General features: G+C 35.6%; 2 protein-coding genes and 1 long non-coding RNA gene across 6 annotated transcripts in view; 1 reads left to right on the top strand and 2 right to left on the bottom strand.

The window, feature by feature from the left end:
* LOC132904898 (uncharacterized) overlaps positions 1-5,971 on the bottom strand; it is a 103,827-nt gene extending 97,856 nt beyond the window's left edge. The window contains exons 1-2 of the long non-coding RNA XR_009657689.1: positions 5,613-5,971; positions 5,098-5,371 (exon numbers count right to left, since the gene is read on the bottom strand). This is a non-coding gene — a long non-coding RNA (uncharacterized LOC132904898). The remainder of the gene's footprint in view (positions 1-5,097; positions 5,372-5,612) is intronic.
* LOC132904871 (monocarboxylate transporter 10-like) overlaps positions 1-18,608 on the top strand; it is a 288,582-nt gene that overhangs the window by 77,569 nt on the left and 192,405 nt on the right. The window lies entirely within an intron of this gene.
* On the bottom strand, positions 10,662-14,580 carry LOC132904870 (nose resistant to fluoxetine protein 6-like). The gene is made up of 13 exons (XM_060955668.1): positions 14,282-14,580; positions 13,537-13,781; positions 13,107-13,300; positions 12,863-12,984; positions 12,481-12,723; positions 12,177-12,384; positions 11,935-12,100; positions 11,769-11,848; positions 11,601-11,696; positions 11,398-11,527; positions 11,148-11,322; positions 10,873-11,015; positions 10,662-10,789 (listed from the first exon to the last, which is right to left on the bottom strand). Exons 1-13 carry the CDS (start codon positions 14,502-14,504, stop codon positions 10,667-10,669), a joined length of 2,148 nt encoding a protein of 715 aa, XP_060811651.1. The 5' UTR covers positions 14,505-14,580; the 3' UTR covers positions 10,662-10,666.

The following is an 18,608-nucleotide window of genomic DNA, read 5'->3' as shown; positions in this document are numbered from 1 at the left end:
CTTCACGCGGATATATGCAAAAATTTATCACAATTTGTTTTCCTAATTACAAACCATAAATTTTCTCGTACGTATCTTTTATTATTTTATTACTCTTCGGACCCTTAACTACGTATCAGTATTCTAACTAAAAAAATATTAAAAATTTCTTTATTTCCTTATTGCTTCGTTCCTTTCTTGCCATATATTTGTTTGCACGAATAATTTTATGACTCACTCTAACGTTAATAATATAATTTTCAAACTGGAATAACACCTTTTCAACTGTTAATTTTCTCTAAGATCAATTTGATCCATCGGAAGCAGAATTTTAAAAGGAAATGGAATTAATATAGATATCCAAGTTTGAATTCGTCTTGTCGATAATTTGATCAAAGATGCACTTGCTTGCCCAGGAATGTTGCAACAGAATTATGTACAATATATAGTTGAAAGTTGAAATACACAGTCGTGTTGGATTCACATATCATTTCCTGTCACGTTTATCTGGTTGAGAGTGTATTCTCGAGTTGACAAATTAACAGAAGCAGGATCACGGTGCGAAGTTATTCGATGATTCGACGAGTTAAGCAAAGTTTCGTCTCGCTTGAGACGCTTCGTTTTCCTGTTCAGAGTTACGAACGTATTTGACTGTCACGTTAAATGTCAAGACACGTAGTTCGTACCTTAGTATTCTCTGCCGATATCTCGTGAAAATTTGAAATAGATGCTTTTACGGTTAAGTGTAAACGATTTTACAAGTTTCGTGTATACGCGTTGCTATTCGAGGAAATTTCAAGGTATTGAAAGTTTTCGAAATGGAAAATTGTAAGTCTAAATTTCAGAAGATGCAAGTCTAGATTTCTTAATTCTCGATATTTCAAATCTTCCAAATTTTCACATTTTTAAATTTCTGAATTTCCAAAATTGCTAGTGCTCCAAGTTCTATTGCTTTCAAATTTTTGCAATTCTAAATGTCAACTCTTCAAATCCCGAAAATATCAATTTTCGTCGCAGATGTCAAATTGCGGCGTATCTTAAATTTATTTCTATTTTTCCGACTCTGATAGAAAAAATTCTTCTTTAGGCAAACCTTCTTTCGCTTTGATCTTTCACCGATTATGTGTGTCTTGAACTTTTAATTTCTCGTCGTAATAGTCTTCGCCCTATATAGCTCATCAGCTTCGATAGCTGAATCAATTTGGTCGGTTAGGAAGTTGCAAAGACTCGCAAAACTCGGGACGTCACGTCGTGCGAGCAATTGGGACGTGACCCGCCGATAAGCGTATTATCGAATTAATTCGACGCGGTCATCTTTCTTGTCGATGGTTTTGTTTTCTAATTTCTTCCAGTTTCGAAACAAAGCACGTGTCTCTGTGAAATTAGCCGCGATAATTTCCTGAATAATTGACCAAAGCTGCAATCCTTTCTCCGATTCTTTTTATTACAACGAATTAAATTGATTCTTGATCTTGCTATTTAATTATCGAACTTTCATTAAAAGGAAGAAACGTAAAAAGAGAGAGCTGTTCATCTCCTAATTAATGCGGATAATTGGCGTTCCAAATTTACTGTATTACAAATAGTCATCCACGATATTCATTTCCTTTCACCCCATAGCATTTGATATCTTATGGACGGTTGACGCAATGCCGCGTAAAATTGAACATTTCTGCCTGTTATGAATGACACCATATTTCGTCAAATAATACACGGCGTTTAAAACTCATATGTGTGGAAAAATACGATGTAAAATAAAGGTCAAATTCTGTGTTTTATGTAGTATCCGGATAACAAAATATTATGCTAGAACGATGCTTTGAGGTCGCTGACCGAAATTGAGGATCGCTTTTTATGGAAATAAGCTGCGAAGAGTTTCGGTTAGATACCTGTTGATATACTGTGTTCTGTGCTAATATCCTTCGTACTGTATTGTACAGGAAATTTTATACGCCGAGTTAGAATTTCTTCTTACGTTTATTGTATATCCTATATTTATATTTTTATCCATTTACATCGATACGTTTGTACAACTTTTTATAATTGAATTCACAAAATTCTGATTAACATTATGAGGCCATTGAACATTTATTCTATCGCTTAAGAAATTAACAATTTTTTGCAATGATCAGCTACCTGCAATTTTCCTTTTTTTTATCACTTCTTATTGCGATATCAATCTACATCTCACATCAAACACGTAAGTTTATATACCATCCATTTAAACTAGTTTTTTGGGTAATTAAACCATTTACGAATGAAACATGTATGATAACCTTCTCCTATAAATAATTCAATCTTGGTTGTTATGTCATGAACAATTATTCACAATTATTCACAATTATTCACCATTGATATGAAATCGCATTAATCGAGGTTGAAGGTTCACTAGACGAAGAATTACGCAGATAGTCTGAGATAGTCGTGACGTAATCGCGTCCAGAATAATTCGAGTAGAATATCGTTGGTCGTGCACGTACGTACGCTATGCATCTAAAAGCAGCTTTAATGCCGCGTTATGGATATAGAGTTTGGCATAGATGGAATCGATGCTTGGTGTGTTTCTAGAAGGACTTCCTGGTCTGTTCTACAGTTATTGTTGGAGAGCAATTTGATGACGTTCAGACTTTTCCTGTAAGATTCTCCTAAGTATTTAATACGGCGAATCCATATGAATTCACTCTGATGGATGCATCCAAGGAGTTTAACGTTACTTGCATATTTTATCTTTGTGCTTGCTAGTTGTAGCCCTGGAGGTGTTTGACAAAAGCCTTTGCTAGACTCCAATTTTATATTTTTCGTTCCATTAGAGTACCATCCGTTGTCTGGTTTCCTTAGTTCTGGTTGACACGGCAACTCCCTCTGTCCCAGTGTTGACGATTGTTTGCCTGATCATATCTGGCTTTATTTAATAATCTGTTCATTTTTTTAGACGTTCTACTATGCTTTTCTTGTGGTGAGACTAATTTATTTTATTGATATCCTATTTAGGTGAAAGTGAGATTTCAGCGGAGATGCTTCTGTCTACATGGCTTAGGTTTCAATAGTGAACTGATCAGCATAGTGTAAATTTTTTAAGGCTTTCTATTTCATGCGTTCAGATAATATCGCGCTCAGTATTGCTAATTCTATTGCACTGAGGGATTCGTTGCTTATATTACTGATATTATATTATGGCTCGCTACAGATTTAACGTTTGAGAATGTTAAGTTTGAACCTTTTTATTGGTCCAGTTATTTTATCTCTGGCATCAGCGGATTTGGATGATCTCCAAAGATTATAACGATTATTGAAGTCCCCGCCCAACAGCAGCGGTTTTGCGATTTGTTCACTGAGTTCTTCAAGTCGTAAGCTGTAGCTCATTGTATATACGTTTACATTACAAATATGGATTTTCTTTGCAACCGTAGTTATTGCTACACTTTTGACCTATTGACACACTTTTTATACGTGTCTGGAATTTGTAATTTTTCGTCATAGCCTTCACACTAGCTTGGTGGATCAATTGGTCGGCTAGGAAGCTCGAAAAGCGCAGAAAACTCGAGACGTCACGTCGTTCGAGGAATTGGGACGTGATGCGCGATGATCGGCGTATTATCGAATTAATTCAACCTCGCCAACTTTCCTGTCGATCGCTCTGTTCCCCCAATTTCTTCCAGTTTCTAAACGAGGGAGTGCTTCTATGGAATTAGCCGCGCTAATTTCCTGGAAATTTCACCAAGATACCAATCCTTTCTTTTCCTCTCTTCATTCCATCGAATTCAATTGATTCTTGATCTTATTAATTATCGAATTTTCGTTAAATGGATAAAAGGTAGAAAGGATAGGTCGTAGTAAAGCAAAGAGAAAATAAATGATACAGGATTCTGTATCGTATCTCCATACTGTTCATCTTCTTTCCAATTTTACTTTTTCCATTTAATTTAATAAAATGTATCTAGCGATTAGTCGTTGCCAATTTTATAGATAAATATTAAGAGTGTTGATTGGTTAATGTTGAAAATCATGAAAGTTTAATACATTACAGGCAAATAAAATTAATGGTACAATAAATAATTGTTGAGATATGTATAATCTTTCGTGCTGGACTGGGTTAAATGCGTGTTAGAGTTACTTGTATGTGAGTATCAGTGTGTGGATACATGTGTGTAAGCGTCGATGAGCGTCCAGGCTTTTGTCAGGACAAATGACGATCGGCGGGAGTTTGGAAGCATCTGAAGAAGAGTCGGTTGGCAGTCGAGTGTAGAGAAAGTACTGAGACGCGTGCTAGTGTGTATCGATGAATATATGAGAGATCCTTCTTATAATAAATGTATTATTATTTAAATATTACATCCCAGTGTATAGTCAATGTTCCTTCAACATTATTTCGGCACCAAAGATCCACAATTCTTAACAATAACAATAAAAAAAAGAAGAAAACATAGAAGATGTGCTACAACCAGTAAAATTCAAATTAGAAGAATTAGATAAAATGTTAAACTTCCAATTTGAAAAATAAAGCGTAAAAGTTTTTTTGAAAAGTCATTTAGATCTTCCAACACCTAAAGAGACTGTCACAGAATATACAGAGGAAAAGAATTTGTAACAATTTTCATGAAAGGACCATGTCCCTATTTCACGGATCGTATCGTTAAAAATCAATTCGCGAGCCTTTTCAACATTATTGAATACCCAACTTCAACCGATTTATGTAACAGAGATCATTGTCTCATTTTTATGCAAATGACAAGAAGAAATACTTGTGCTTGAGGAATTAATAACCGACACTGCAACAAAATCTATTACAAACGAACGAAGAATTCCAACACGCGCAAAGGATAAGAAACACGCTTTCAAGGTATGTTCAAAGTGTAATTACAAAAAATGTAAGAAGTGTAATTACAAAAAATTAAAAAAATTTTTTAACGATATATTATTAGAGCAGCTTCTTATCCATGTATATAAATTTATATTGTCGCGATTGTAGACAAATTTCCACTTCGATGTCACAATTTATTGCAGTCGTGTTAATGTAAATAATAAGTTAATGATCTTCGCTTTTTATTCGAACACATGAAACTGTCATTGAACGAACAAAAAAACATGTTTAATTGCGTGTTTTTGTATCTTGAACACATCGCATCGTCGATATCGATCATTGCTGACTTTTAATTTTCTTCTAAATATTCACTCCTTTTTACGATCTTTGTAAAAAGTTGTAAACTTTTATAATGGTCGTTTAATAGAAACGAACAGACAATATCATAGACAAAGTTAGGAGAACAAAAAATCAGCTACAGAGATATTGCAAATAACTTATGATAATCACTAGCGAGACAGTTTCGCATACAACGAGTGCAACCATATGAGAACTCAGGATCTTTCGTCTTTCTTCGTTCGAAGAATTTGCCTACGAAAGAAAATTAGTTCTCCTGAAAATATCCACTTTGTAGAGGGGAGGTTAAAATGGAACACGTATTTAAAACCATGTAAAAGTACAAAATCATTATTCTTATGAATTAGAAACTATTGATTTGTATAAAAATATATGTTTGCTCTGGATATAGCTACTATAGCTAATATATAACAAAGATATATGTTATATAGATACAAAAGGTTTTATAAGATAACATGAAAATTATTGAAGATACCCAAATATAAATATAAGTTGCAATAAAATGTATGGATAAATACGTTTGGTCTTTTATTTTACGAAATAAAGTTCACGATAAATATAACATCTTCTCTCTGTACATTGGTGCAAACCTAATAGATGTACCCTTGGCCATGCGCTGTATCCAATTTTCCACTGATGTGAAGTATATGTGAATTTTTAACCGAGTAACGTCTGCGTTAAGTACTTATGTGGTGAGACGAAATTAAATTAATAACGAAACGAGTTGATTTTGTTAACTACATTTACAGATATTTTAAAATGTAGAATACACAGTTAATCGCAAGCATTGCTCGCTCGATGATATTCATTATAAGATTGCGCGATACTGCGGTATTAATTGCTATGCTAATTCGCTAGACTGATTCGTTGTACTTATTCGTTTGACTGATGATCTCGATGACTCGATACTGACATTGATTCGCGCAACTGACTGACTGACTGACTATGTCTGGAGAACATAGTCGTCTATTTATATTGGCGGTGGGCGGGGGGGGGGGGGGTAACGGAAGGTTGAACTTGGCTCTTGTTGACGGTTGCACGTAGCGGCGATATTGCTTTGTCCAGAGTTTGTTTATTGCATTATGTGCATCGTACAGTGTTAATCCTCTGTGGCAAACAACTACGTGAGGCACCTTCGAATCGAAACGTCCTGTGACGCATATACCGCTACACTTACATTATTTTATATACAAAATCATTTTTCAAAATTTTCATGTAATCAAAATTTCATCGTACAATCTAATAATTCCAAGAAAGAACGTATACGTGTACTATGAGACATTTAATGCACTAAACTTTCATGATTTTCAACATTAACCAATCAACACTCTTAATATTAATCTATAAAATTGGCAAATATATATATGTAAAATAAACTAAAAATCTACAAAACGATAATAAAAACAATTTGGACGTGCGGAATATCGCTATGGGGGACAGCAGCGATGAGCCACATAAATGAACTAGAGTCGCCTCAATCGAAGATACTGAGAATAATAGTCAATGCCCCATGGTATGTCAGAAACGAGGATATACGCAGATTTAAAAATACCAACGGTCAAGAAGAAATCGGCAGGTATAGAGAAAAATACAAGGAAAGAACAGCAACACATCCAAACCAGCTGGCTGCTGAAGCGAACAAAACTCTCATAGAAAGAAGACTAAAAAGAAAACACCCCACTAAACTCACTAAAGAAATAAAATAGTCAAACTCGAAGATGGGTTCCCGCTGGGGGTAGCCATTCACTTGTTATTTAGTAATTAAGTTAGAAAAATTTACCAAATGTCCAACTGGACAAATCGTAAAGTACAAATTAAATAATAATAAAAAAATATATGTATACGTTCCGTGTTACTTCACGTTGAGGTTGAAGTTACACGAGCATCGAGATGACCGAACGTTATGACGAACATTGGAATGCTCGTGTGACCACAGCTTAAAGTGTACTGTTTTATTCCACGTAAGATTAAACATTAAACATTTAGCAGCGTGAGGTAAAGAATCACTTTATACAAATAATCCGATGTAAGGAAAGTATGGTCAATACATAAATACAATATAGAAACTTGGACACTAGAAATTTTGCCAACTCTGTCAATCAAAAACTGACATGTGACTTTCTTTGGTACTATACTATTCTTTCCCTGCAGCGAGGCAAATTTATTTTATCGATGTTCTATTTAGGTAAAAATGAGATTCGGGGATAAATGTTTCCGTCTACATAAATTATGTTTTAATGGGCAAATGATCAATATAGTGGAAATTATTTAAAGCTCTCCATTTCGTATGTTTAACTAATTTTCTACTGAATAATGTCATGTCTATTGCACTAAGAGATTCATTTCTTATATTGCAGTGGGTGCATGATTTAATGTTTATGAGTATTAAGTTAGGAACTCTATTTATGGTTAGCAGCTTCTAGATTGTTTTATCGCTATTTTATTACATTATTATTTATCAGATATGTGAAACGTTCCACATGGATCGTTGTATGTTCGTTATAATCATCGCCGTCATAAATGCAGCAAAAACGAAAGAGTTCAGGCAGAAGTGGAACGTACAACTGTCTCGTTATAGTCCTACGCTAATAGCCTGTTATCATTGTATCAAAATACTTTACACCAGGTTGCTTCCAATTACCAGATTGTTCAAATACCAATCGCTAACATGACATGTATCAAACCGTGGAAAAACGTGTGTATCGTAGATGGAAATCCAGTATACGACAGTTGGTAAGCAAAATATTGTAATAATGTGTTTTTTACGGGTGAACTTGAATCATTGTTCACTCGTTCTTTTAATTGTGTTTTCTAAGAATTATATTTATCAGCGAACAAGAGAATTGCTAGTCTCAGAGACAGTTCGAAACACTCACACATCCTTCGGTTTACTCATAGCACGGTAATGAGTCTTTACCATATTCCAGTGATGTGTAATTATATGTACGCGAGGTTCCATTTTTTCCCCGAGCCAACCTTCTACGTAGAAAATGAAAAACAATGTTTACAACTATTCCGCAAATGATTCTACATCAAAATTGATTCATCTTTTTAGGTATTGTGAGATATTTAATATAATTACGAATGTTCCCTGAAACATTGAATGCCATTATCGTAACAAAATGAAATATTTGAAAATTTCGAATACGACTGTGTATGTGCGCCCGCACACAAAGTAGTTACTTCTGTTCATTGGTTTATTAATCAAAAGACTAGTATTGTACAAAATAGAATAAGAATGAATAATCTATTCTAAGCATACGTACATTTACATATTCATAAGGTTATAAATAGTATTAAACATTTTGCATGTAAGCTGTTAATTAAGAGTGTATGCCGTGTAAATGAGTGACCATATCGATGAAACTATTGTAACGACGCCTATGACCACGGCGAAATTGTAATCCCTGAAATAATCGATTTTGTAGATCGAGTAAAACTAGACACTAAAAGATTAACAAAAGAAATTACAAACTCACATGATCGATAAAGTGATTGTAGGAGAAAACTGCCAAATACGAAGAATTGCATTTCATTGTATCATAAAAAATCGTAAATTTCACGGGTTATTTTAATTAGATAAATTCTTAAATTCATGTATAAACTGGCTACATACTGATTGTCATTCGCATTGCAATTTGAATCGTTAGAGATATACATTCGAGATACAAATTCTAAAATATCCATCTGCTTACTTCGTCTTCCATTTCTACATGATATTGTACAGTGCTATTGTGCCGCGCACGTGCAATAAAAGAATCGAAACTCAAAAGGTGAATGTTCTTCATTCGGGTTCCGGATATCGAATAGTTCTTTTGTACTTTCTCCCATAAAAGTAGCGTGCGATTTTCAGAGAGAAGCTTGCAATCTTGTCGATCTCTTAACCAATGATCGTTCCCGACGACAAATGTACGCCACTGGTATCCAACGCTTAAAAAACACATGATATCTAATTGGAAGCAGCTCGTGATGCAATTAGCGATAAGGATTTGAAGCGGTGGGAAAATTAAGTGCACCGTGTGAAGCCAACAGCGTCAGCTGATCGGGTAAACTATGACAACGACGATCGTAACTCTTACACGCGCGTACGAAGGAACTAGTTTCTTGTGCAACGCACGAAGAAAGTCTCGAGGTCGAGGTTTATACTCGGGACTAGGTAAAGTCTTGACCGATTTGTTACTTTATCGACTTTCGTCGTCACGTAATTTACGCGTAAAAAGTAAAAATCTTTTCCTGACACGATGTACTTCTTCGACAAAAGGGCTTTTATCCTGTAACGAACGACCGTTTCTTAGATTTGCATTCGCCTAATTTTACGTCGTTCTCTCCATTTTTGACAAACATCCGAGCTTGTTTGAAATTTCGTCCATTCGATATTTTGTCCCATCGTTTTATTTTTTTCCCTCTTATTTTACACCTTCTTAATTAAAGTGGCGAGTTGCGGGGTTTTCACGATCAAATTATTTTTTATTGTTTTTCTTTTGTTATTAATAATATCATATTCTGTTCGTTGTAGCGATAATAGGTCTCATGGGAACTGGGTCGTAGCAACTCAGCCGTTCCCTTCGAAAGAATTGTTAAAGTTTTAATTATTCTGAAATTGAATATAATTTATACATTGTGTTTTTACGTGTACATTCACATTTAATAAAAAAGTACCGTGTTATTTACGAAACAACATAAAATCAGGATTTCAGGATTAGCTCGTAAAATATATCAGAATATAGGAATAATGGAAGATCTCTAGAAATATATATAATGGAAGAGATGTAGAAGACAATGCATTTTGCGCGGCTATATTAAAAATTCGGTGATCAAGAATTAGTACCGTCACACTTAAAATGCGAGCTTGTTTTGAAATATGTTGAGGTTTATCTGGAAGGCGTCAGTGTATGTATAATAGAAATATATTTGAGTAAGTATAAGCACAGTGTATGCTAGTCCAGATCCGCACGCTATCAGTGTTAGTTTATAATAGAGGTTCGAAACCATGGGCCTATGAGTATTTATATAATTACGAGAACTGGTCCGTCTATAGCCCGCTACATCATCCGTGCATGACATATTCCTAAAAAAGGATATGAGGTTGAGAGACCCCTCAAATTGATTTAGAGCTAAACAATACTCAATGGCTTCGAGGATTAAGAAAACCAAATTCTAGAGAAGATGTAAAGTTTTCCTAGAAGTGAGAATCATTTCAACAAAATAGACAGAAAGAGAAACGGGAAAAAGGGGGAAAGAAAGGAAGAAAGATATGTAATATACTATACGATACAGTATAATGCTGGACATCTACGTTAAACAACAGACGCTACTTTCCCAATTGTGGTACTAGAGAACATCATAATAAGTTGAAATGTTTCAACATTTCGAAAGAGAGAGAGAGAGAGAGAGAGAGAGAGAGAGAGAGAGAGAGAGAGAGAGAGAGGGAGAGAGAGAGCGAGAGACAGACAGACAGACAGACAGAGAAAGTGCATATATCGAGAGAGTAATTTCATTAGTTTATCAATTAAGGAGCTTAATATATGTTTATTTCATTCTTGGCGGATTATTGTACAATCGGAGGAGTGATATAAACGGCATTTCTGTTGTTGCGGATAGGACAATAGCAGCAGAGAAACTGCAAATAATCATTGTAATGGCCATATAGCTCTGAAAAAACATAATATGTTATTATTACATAGGATTCATATTATTTTGAAATTGTTTCAATAAAACTATTTTATCATACTTACAAAATTGGTGTAATACATGAAGAAAGAATAATTATCTAACGAATATAACGAAAGAGTAATAATACAATTTATGAGATAAGCACCATACGTTAATTTACCCAAAATAACGAAAATATCTAGCGATAAGAATTTGTTCACGATACCTGCAAATGTAAAAAATATACTTCGGTGTAGTTTACGAAACATTATAAACTTCGCATTACACAAAGAGTATTTTTACAATAAGAAGAATGACATCAACGCATTACTGAATGACATGAAAAACATCGACTTACCGCCATTATTCGTAGTGCATACAACTACGAGCCAGGCAATGCCTAATGCCCAGCCTATTCTACTGAGGGCCAAATAAAGAACGGAGAGACCTAAGGATATGTTCCTGTTCTTGAGTCCGAAGAGAATCGAACAATTACATAAAATTGCCATGGTCCAACCAAAGAATAAGCTTTGCTGAAACATAAATTTAATCACATGTTTGAAAGATGCAGAGGAATATAGGTGTAACGAACAAGCAGTATGTATTACTTTTGATAACCGTAATTTGTAATTGCATTTCGTAAGAAGGTGACATGTGGCCATTCCTATGAGATATGGCGGTATTCTACACCACGGTCGTATATAAAAGTATGTCAGCGTCTTATATTGTTCGTCAAATCTAGGAAAGTAAATATAAGTATATTTACAAATTCCCTGTGTTATAAGGAGTGCTAAACATTTTGTATTCTTACGTAGGATGGTAATTAAGAGTGTAGCCCGTGTAAACTACTGATCCTATCGATGAAACTAGCGTAACAACGCCTATACCCACGGCAATATTGTAATGCCTGAAACAGTCGATTATAGATCCCGGATAAAAGTGGATACTAAGGGATTAAAGAACGAAATTACAAACTCACGTCATCGATAAAGTTAGGAGAAAACTGCCAAATACGAAGAACTGCATATCATTGGGCAAGTACCAACTCCATGTGAGACACTGCAAGCAGTATTTCTCTCCGAAACGATTCTTTTGTAGTATCGCGAACGATGTTTGCAATAAATTATCTGAGAAAGTATACGTACTAGCTCATCCCATCTATAGAAGTTGTTGATGTAAAGTATATTAGTCCACCAATATTTGGAACACTTAGCATTTGGATGCTCAACGGAAAGAAGTGCTGAGACATTATCATGCCAAGTGAAAGTCAATATGGCTATCAATATAACGACGAAATATGCAGGAGTAAGCCTTCGAAGTTAATGTATTTATTTTATCATCGAAATCTCATGGATAGAACTAACTAAGCATTGCTAGAATACTATACCTTATATATCGTTTGACAATCTTTTGAAATAGTTCGTTCATCCTTTTTCCTATAGGCGGGATTTCCTGATATTTTCGTCGTTCATTCAGAAATGTATATGACAACAGAAAACCACTCATAAAGAAAAATGCATCCACCGAAAATGTGAAGTTGCTTATGATTTGCATGAGTAAATCTTCAGCTTGTGTATATATAAGCCATTTGTTACCTGAATACATGAGTGACTCCATTAAAAAAATACATGGTAGATCACAAATCGGATCGGAGTAGTAAAATTGAAACATCGTTAAAATTTATTTCTTACTCAGAACATGAAATGAGTAGAGCAATACGTGTCCCACAATAATCCATGCTATTGTCAACGTTTTCAAGCCGTAGAATACTCGCAGATTATCACTACCCTTTTCCGGTTTAAATATTTCCTCCACATTGGTGAAAAATGAAAAACACAGAAGATATTGACTGATACGATTCTGCTGCCCCAACTCGGGAGGTGCCAGTTTCTCGTTGTTGGCTTCACATTTTTCATCTATTCCGTTGTTCAATGCTGTTGGAAGTTAATCGTACGTTACACAGATTCCCACGAAAGAAACTCGAGGCAATAAAAATAATTAAGACTGGTAACGCGAGCGCAGTTTTGTGTTGAGTAATAGTTAATATCGAATATCAATGTATGTGTAGCTTACCTATCGCGTTGTTACTTTCGAACGTAAGCTTTTCCCTTTCTTTATTTGAACGCATTCGATGGACGAAAACGTCGTATACTGTTGCCGCTATTACGGTAGCACACAGCGATAGCAAAACTGCTCTGTAATCGGAATTTTAAAGTTCCTAGTTGGTATTTTATCGGATGCAGATTCCGACGTATGTAATATATATCTGGCTAGACAAAAATTCGTGTTTTCAATTACGAGCTTGAAGTTTACGTACATGATGGAGATCATTTTCGCAGAGAACAGCCATTGATGATCGTCCACCGAATCGGAGATTTCGATGAGCTTGAAGTGCATATTAAAAAGTTTTCCAATGAAAAGTGTTTCGTTACGAAATACTTTATCAATCATAGTGGCAACATCGTCAATGCTGCAGGATGCCGGTAAGCAAAGTCCAAGCGTGATCAAATCCTAAAATGAACACATCTTCTCAAATGTCTGATCGTCCGTCGTGATCGTAAAAATTCGCAAGTAATTTTCACGACACATATTAATATTAATGATGTTATATATCAATATTATTTTAATGGGATAAATACTTAATTGGCTGCATAAACTGGCTACATACTGATTGTCATTCGCATTGCAACTTGAATCGTTAGAGATATACATTCGAGATACAAATTTTAAAATATCCATTTGCTTACTTCGTCTTCTACTTCTACATGATATTGCACAGTGCTGTTGTGCCGCGCACGTGCAATAAAATACTGAAACTCAAAAGGTGAGTATTCTTCATTCGGGTTCCGGTATATCGAATTGTTCTTTCGTATTTTCTCCGATAGAAGTGCCGTGCGATTTTCAGAGAAAAGCATGCAACCTTGTCGGTTTCCTAACCAATGATTGTTCCCGATGACAAATCCTCCGGATGGTACGCCACTGGTATCCAACGCTTAAAAAACACATGATATCTTATTGGAAACTGCTCCTGATGCAATTAGCGATAAGGATCTGATGCGGTGGGGAAACTAAGGGCACCGTTTGAAACCAACAGCATTAGCTGATCAGGAAAACAGCGACGTCGACAATCGCAGCTTTTGCACGCCCCGTATGAAGGAAATAGTTTCTTATGCAACGCACGAAGAAAGTTGCAAGCTCGGGAGTTGACTCGATAAAAAATTACGCATCTTACACAATCGCGACGTAACATGATGGTATCGTGATCAGAAAAATCCTCGCGGTTGCACAGGAGTTCTATTGTTTTTTATTCGAATTTCCCACGGTATAAACGTGTTCATCGAGAACATGTCAGGATACACAATCGCAATCACGGTGTACATCTTTTTGAATCACGGTCAGTTATACGTATTTCATTCTTCCTTTTCGCTGTAATCGACTAGCGGTAGCTTCGCGGAATCAAAATCGACTATATATCTTGAAAGTTGTATTAACCTCTTAGAGCCCAAAGTATCTGGTTATCCACTGCATTTCGAAATTCATCTATCTGCGTCCGACATCTGCTGGAATTTAGAAGATCAGCATTTTCCAAAACCGCGTACACTGGAAGTATCTTCCTCGTGGTCATCGGGTCTAGCGCGGTCGCTTGCATTGACACGTAAAAGCTTGTTAAAGATAGAAAGAATAACCATGTCCACGAAATCCTTCCGCACTTCATACTTTGAAATGAGATTTACACTTGGATTATTAGAATTGACTTTCCATGAATATCGGTAGTTACCCGAATGTATTTTGTTCTCTTTCGCAATAAAGTATTACTGATCTTTAGGTACTATGTTCGATCGAATATGCTGCTGTGTTGAACGGGGCTCGAATGGCGAATGAAGCTCGAGAAACTCGACGGTGTCCGATAAAATTGCTGCGTTATGTGTACCGTATTCGGTACAGAACACAGTATTTATGATGTAATGTATCGTAATCATTCGAATTGCTAATAAGTTTCACACGTTACTTCTATCTATCCATTCCTGTCATCCGGTATTAGTTTTTTTAAAACCCTTGCCTCTGACCTTTGTTACTTTTTACCACCTTATATTTTAATTTGGGAGCGTGTTTTTTTTAGTGTAGTCAGTCGATTAGTATCGTTCGATTAAATTTCTAGTGCTTACAATTAAAAGTTTTGACGCGAAAGCCTAAGCTGACCTTTTTCTTGCAATTTCCATAAATTTATTGCTCACTGCTGCTATTAAATGCGTATCAATTTAAATATATCGTTTTAAAATGCTCATTTCTTTTATGGAAACCCATTTACTGAATATTACCAATCTATTACTTTATTTCGCGCCTTAGATTCTTTTGAACCGCGGTCAAGAAGCTGCAGATTATTTTTCCTGCTCATATATCGTCTTTGAATATATGGCATTGTATTCGAACAAAAAAAAAAAAAAAGAAAAAAAGATTATAATTATAATAATTTCTATAAAATAATTATTAAGGTGCATTTTTTGACCAACTCTATAGAGCATTATCTGAGCTGTAAAATTACAGGTGACAGTATGTTCAAAACCATTAAATACGATAACTTAGTAGCAACCAAAAATAAGTTTACGAAACAGCATGAGTATGCGTCAATGATAATCAGAGTCGCAATTAAACATTTCGCGAATTTAAGTCAGCAGTAGAACAATGTATAAAGATGATTCTACATTTAATTCACTTTCTTCTTCTGTGGGATTCTATCACTGACAGTGAAGGGGATACGTAAGGATTTGTAACATACAGACCTACTCTCGTTTCCAGTTTATGTCATTTTGCCGATCGAAAATAGACCAAGCACCTCCGCGATTTGTTTTCGTTTAAAAACTTTCACTCTTGGTCGCGGCCTCGCGTTTAACGCTTCTTCGCTAGATTTTATGTTCGCTGGTTGCGGTCAATTAACATTCCATTTTCATACGCGTGGCTGGGTAAAGTCTTAAGTGGCTTATTATTTCATCGACTTTTACCGTCACGTAATTCAAGCGTAACAAATAAAAATCTTTTCCTTCGTCTACATACTCCTTCGACGCAAGAACATTTACCCGTAACGAACGCTCGTTTCTTAGATTCGTATTCGTGGAGCTGCTTCCTCAAATAGGCATGAAAAAATTAACCATGGATACGTTTTCTTTGATCGACAAGACCACCCTGTTTTCTAATTGCCAAGAATGTTTTTATGATCGTTCACATTCCTCGTCATTTTTTGTATTTTCGACGAACATCCATAGAGCTTGATTGAAATCTTGTCGACTCGATCTTTGCTCGATTTTTCATCTTTTTTCCTATGTCTTGCTCCCTTGCATCTTGTCTATCAAAATTGTCATGATGGCACACCGAAGTGCAACTTTGTATAAAATACATGCATTTCGTAATTTGTATAAAATTTGTATAAAATACAAAATTTCGTCTATTCATTGTCCAAAAGAAAGTAACGATTGTCCCGTTCGAAACGACCAAAACGTAGGAATCTTCTTACGCAATTTTATGACGCCAGTTTCCGTGGGAAAATTCCTCTTAGCAATGGGGACAACGTTTTTAATTTTCCATGTCCACCGTGTTCTCAATACCCAAGCGTATTGTAAACACGGCTACTTCTGAATATTAATTTAACTAATCGAAACGTGGTTGCTATGATGGTAGCAAAGTAATAAAATTACTCTGTACTCAAAATTTGTAAGTTTCTAGTCGATTTTTCATCGGACGCAGATCCAGATATGTAGCATGTCTCCCAATGGGTGACAAGAATTTGAACTTTCAATAACGAGCTTGGAATTTCGTAGCGAGAAACCATTGTTGATGGTCCGTCAAATCGGAGACTTCGATCAGCCTCAAGTCTGTAAAAAGAGTATTCCGACGAAAAGAGTTTCATCATGGAATACTTCCTCCATCATAGTGACAACTTCGCGTATGATACAGAATGCAGGTCATATATTAATGTCATGAGTTGTTTTAATGAGGTACAGTGTTAATTTGCTGTATTAATCATACGGATAATTACATATTGATTGTAAGTAACATTGCGACTCATATCGTTGGATATATGGATTTGAGATGCAAACACTGAAATATCCATGTACCTACTTTGTATTTTGATTTTATGCGATATTCCACAGCGCTATTGTGTCGTATACGTCGAATAAAAAGTCGAAACTGAAAAGGCGGATGTCCAATCAGCGTGTCCTATCCCTACCAATATGTCTCGTCCGAGATGTCATCGGATGTATTTTTCGAATACGCCTGACCTTACTTAATGCATATACCATCCGTTTAAATTAAGTCTGACAGTTATTCATACTGATAAGTAATCTTTGTCAGCCTCCCTTCCTTGCAGTAAATAATCTTTACTGCTACATCACTTTCGTGCTCGGCGTCTCGAACACTCTATGTACATTTGATTCCTGAATAATGGATTAGGTTTCGATCATTTTTTGCGTGACTTGTAGTCTTGTGACGTGAACTTGTAACATTGTCCACCTGTTTTTTTTATCGTGTTCTCGAAGGCTTCTGTTTTTTAACATGCATGGCAACTGACTGTGTCAGGAACAAAAAACAACTGGGAGAAGGTCACCGTGTACTGAACGGCAAAACTTTTTCGCCTGTTTCAGTGATCTACATTTATTTGACTGATTTATTGGTTACAACTTCATTCGTTTTTCTTCGTGCACTAATATACAATCCCACTAGTGATATAAACGGCATTTCGATTGTTGCGGATAACAGAATAGAAGCACCGAAACTACATATAACCATTGTAACGGAGTAAACACCCTGAAAAGCAGAAACGTCATTTCGTGATACTAATATTACGTCGAAATTGCCCGAACGAAATAGTTTCATTGTACTTTGCAAAGGTGACCATATTAACGTAGAAAACATAATAATTTACAGTGTAAGCCAAAAATATAGTAACAGGGTTTAGGAGATAAGCACCAAACGTTAATTTACCCAAAATAACGAAAATATCTAGCGATAAGATTTTATCCACGATAGCTGCAAACATAACAAATATACTTGGGTATAGTGTTTCATTACATCACGAAAAGTGTTTCGTTACGAAATACTTTATCAACTATAGTAGCAACATCGTCAATGCTGCTGGTTGCCGGTAAGCAAAGCCCAAGCGTGATCAAATTCTAAAATGAACACATCTTCAAAAATTCGAACAAAATATTTTAATATTAATGATATTATATAGCAATATTATCTTAATGAGGTAAATTCTTTATTGGCTGCATACACTGGTTACATACTGATTGTCATTCGCATTGCAACTTGAATCGTTAGAGATATACATTCGAGATACAAATTCTAAAATACCCATTTGCTTACTTCATCTTCTACTTCTACATGATATTGCACAGCGCCATCGTGCCGCGCACGTGCAATGAAAAAATGAAACTCAGAATGTGAATATTCTTCATTCGGGTTTCGGTATATCGAATTGTTCTTTCGTACTTTTTGTCACAGAAATGGCGATTTTTACAGAGCCAGAAGCAAGTGAGACGTTCTCCTATCGAATAATTGTGCTCGTTGACAAATCCCCTGAATATCACGCTGCCAGTGTCTAACGCTTGAAAAACACGTGATTCTATAATGGATGAGCTGATCGGCAAAAGGAATACATTTGGACGACAACGTTCATCATTTTTATGAAGCCTATGCTTTTGTTTCGACGGTTGATTCGATGAAAAATTATGCACGTGATATATTCGCGACGTAACGCGACGTAAATGTCTCCAGGGAAACGGCCGCGGTTGCACAACAATTATTTTCATGTGTTTTGAGT

The sequence above is a fragment of the Bombus pascuorum genome, chromosome 3 (genome assembly GCF_905332965.1).
Source record: "Bombus pascuorum chromosome 3, iyBomPasc1.1, whole genome shotgun sequence".
In the NCBI taxonomy this organism is placed as follows: Eukaryota; Metazoa; Arthropoda; class Insecta; order Hymenoptera; family Apidae; genus Bombus; species Bombus pascuorum.
The sequence above is the reverse complement of the archived record's forward strand: the minus strand, read 5'-3'. Positions and strand labels throughout refer to the sequence as shown.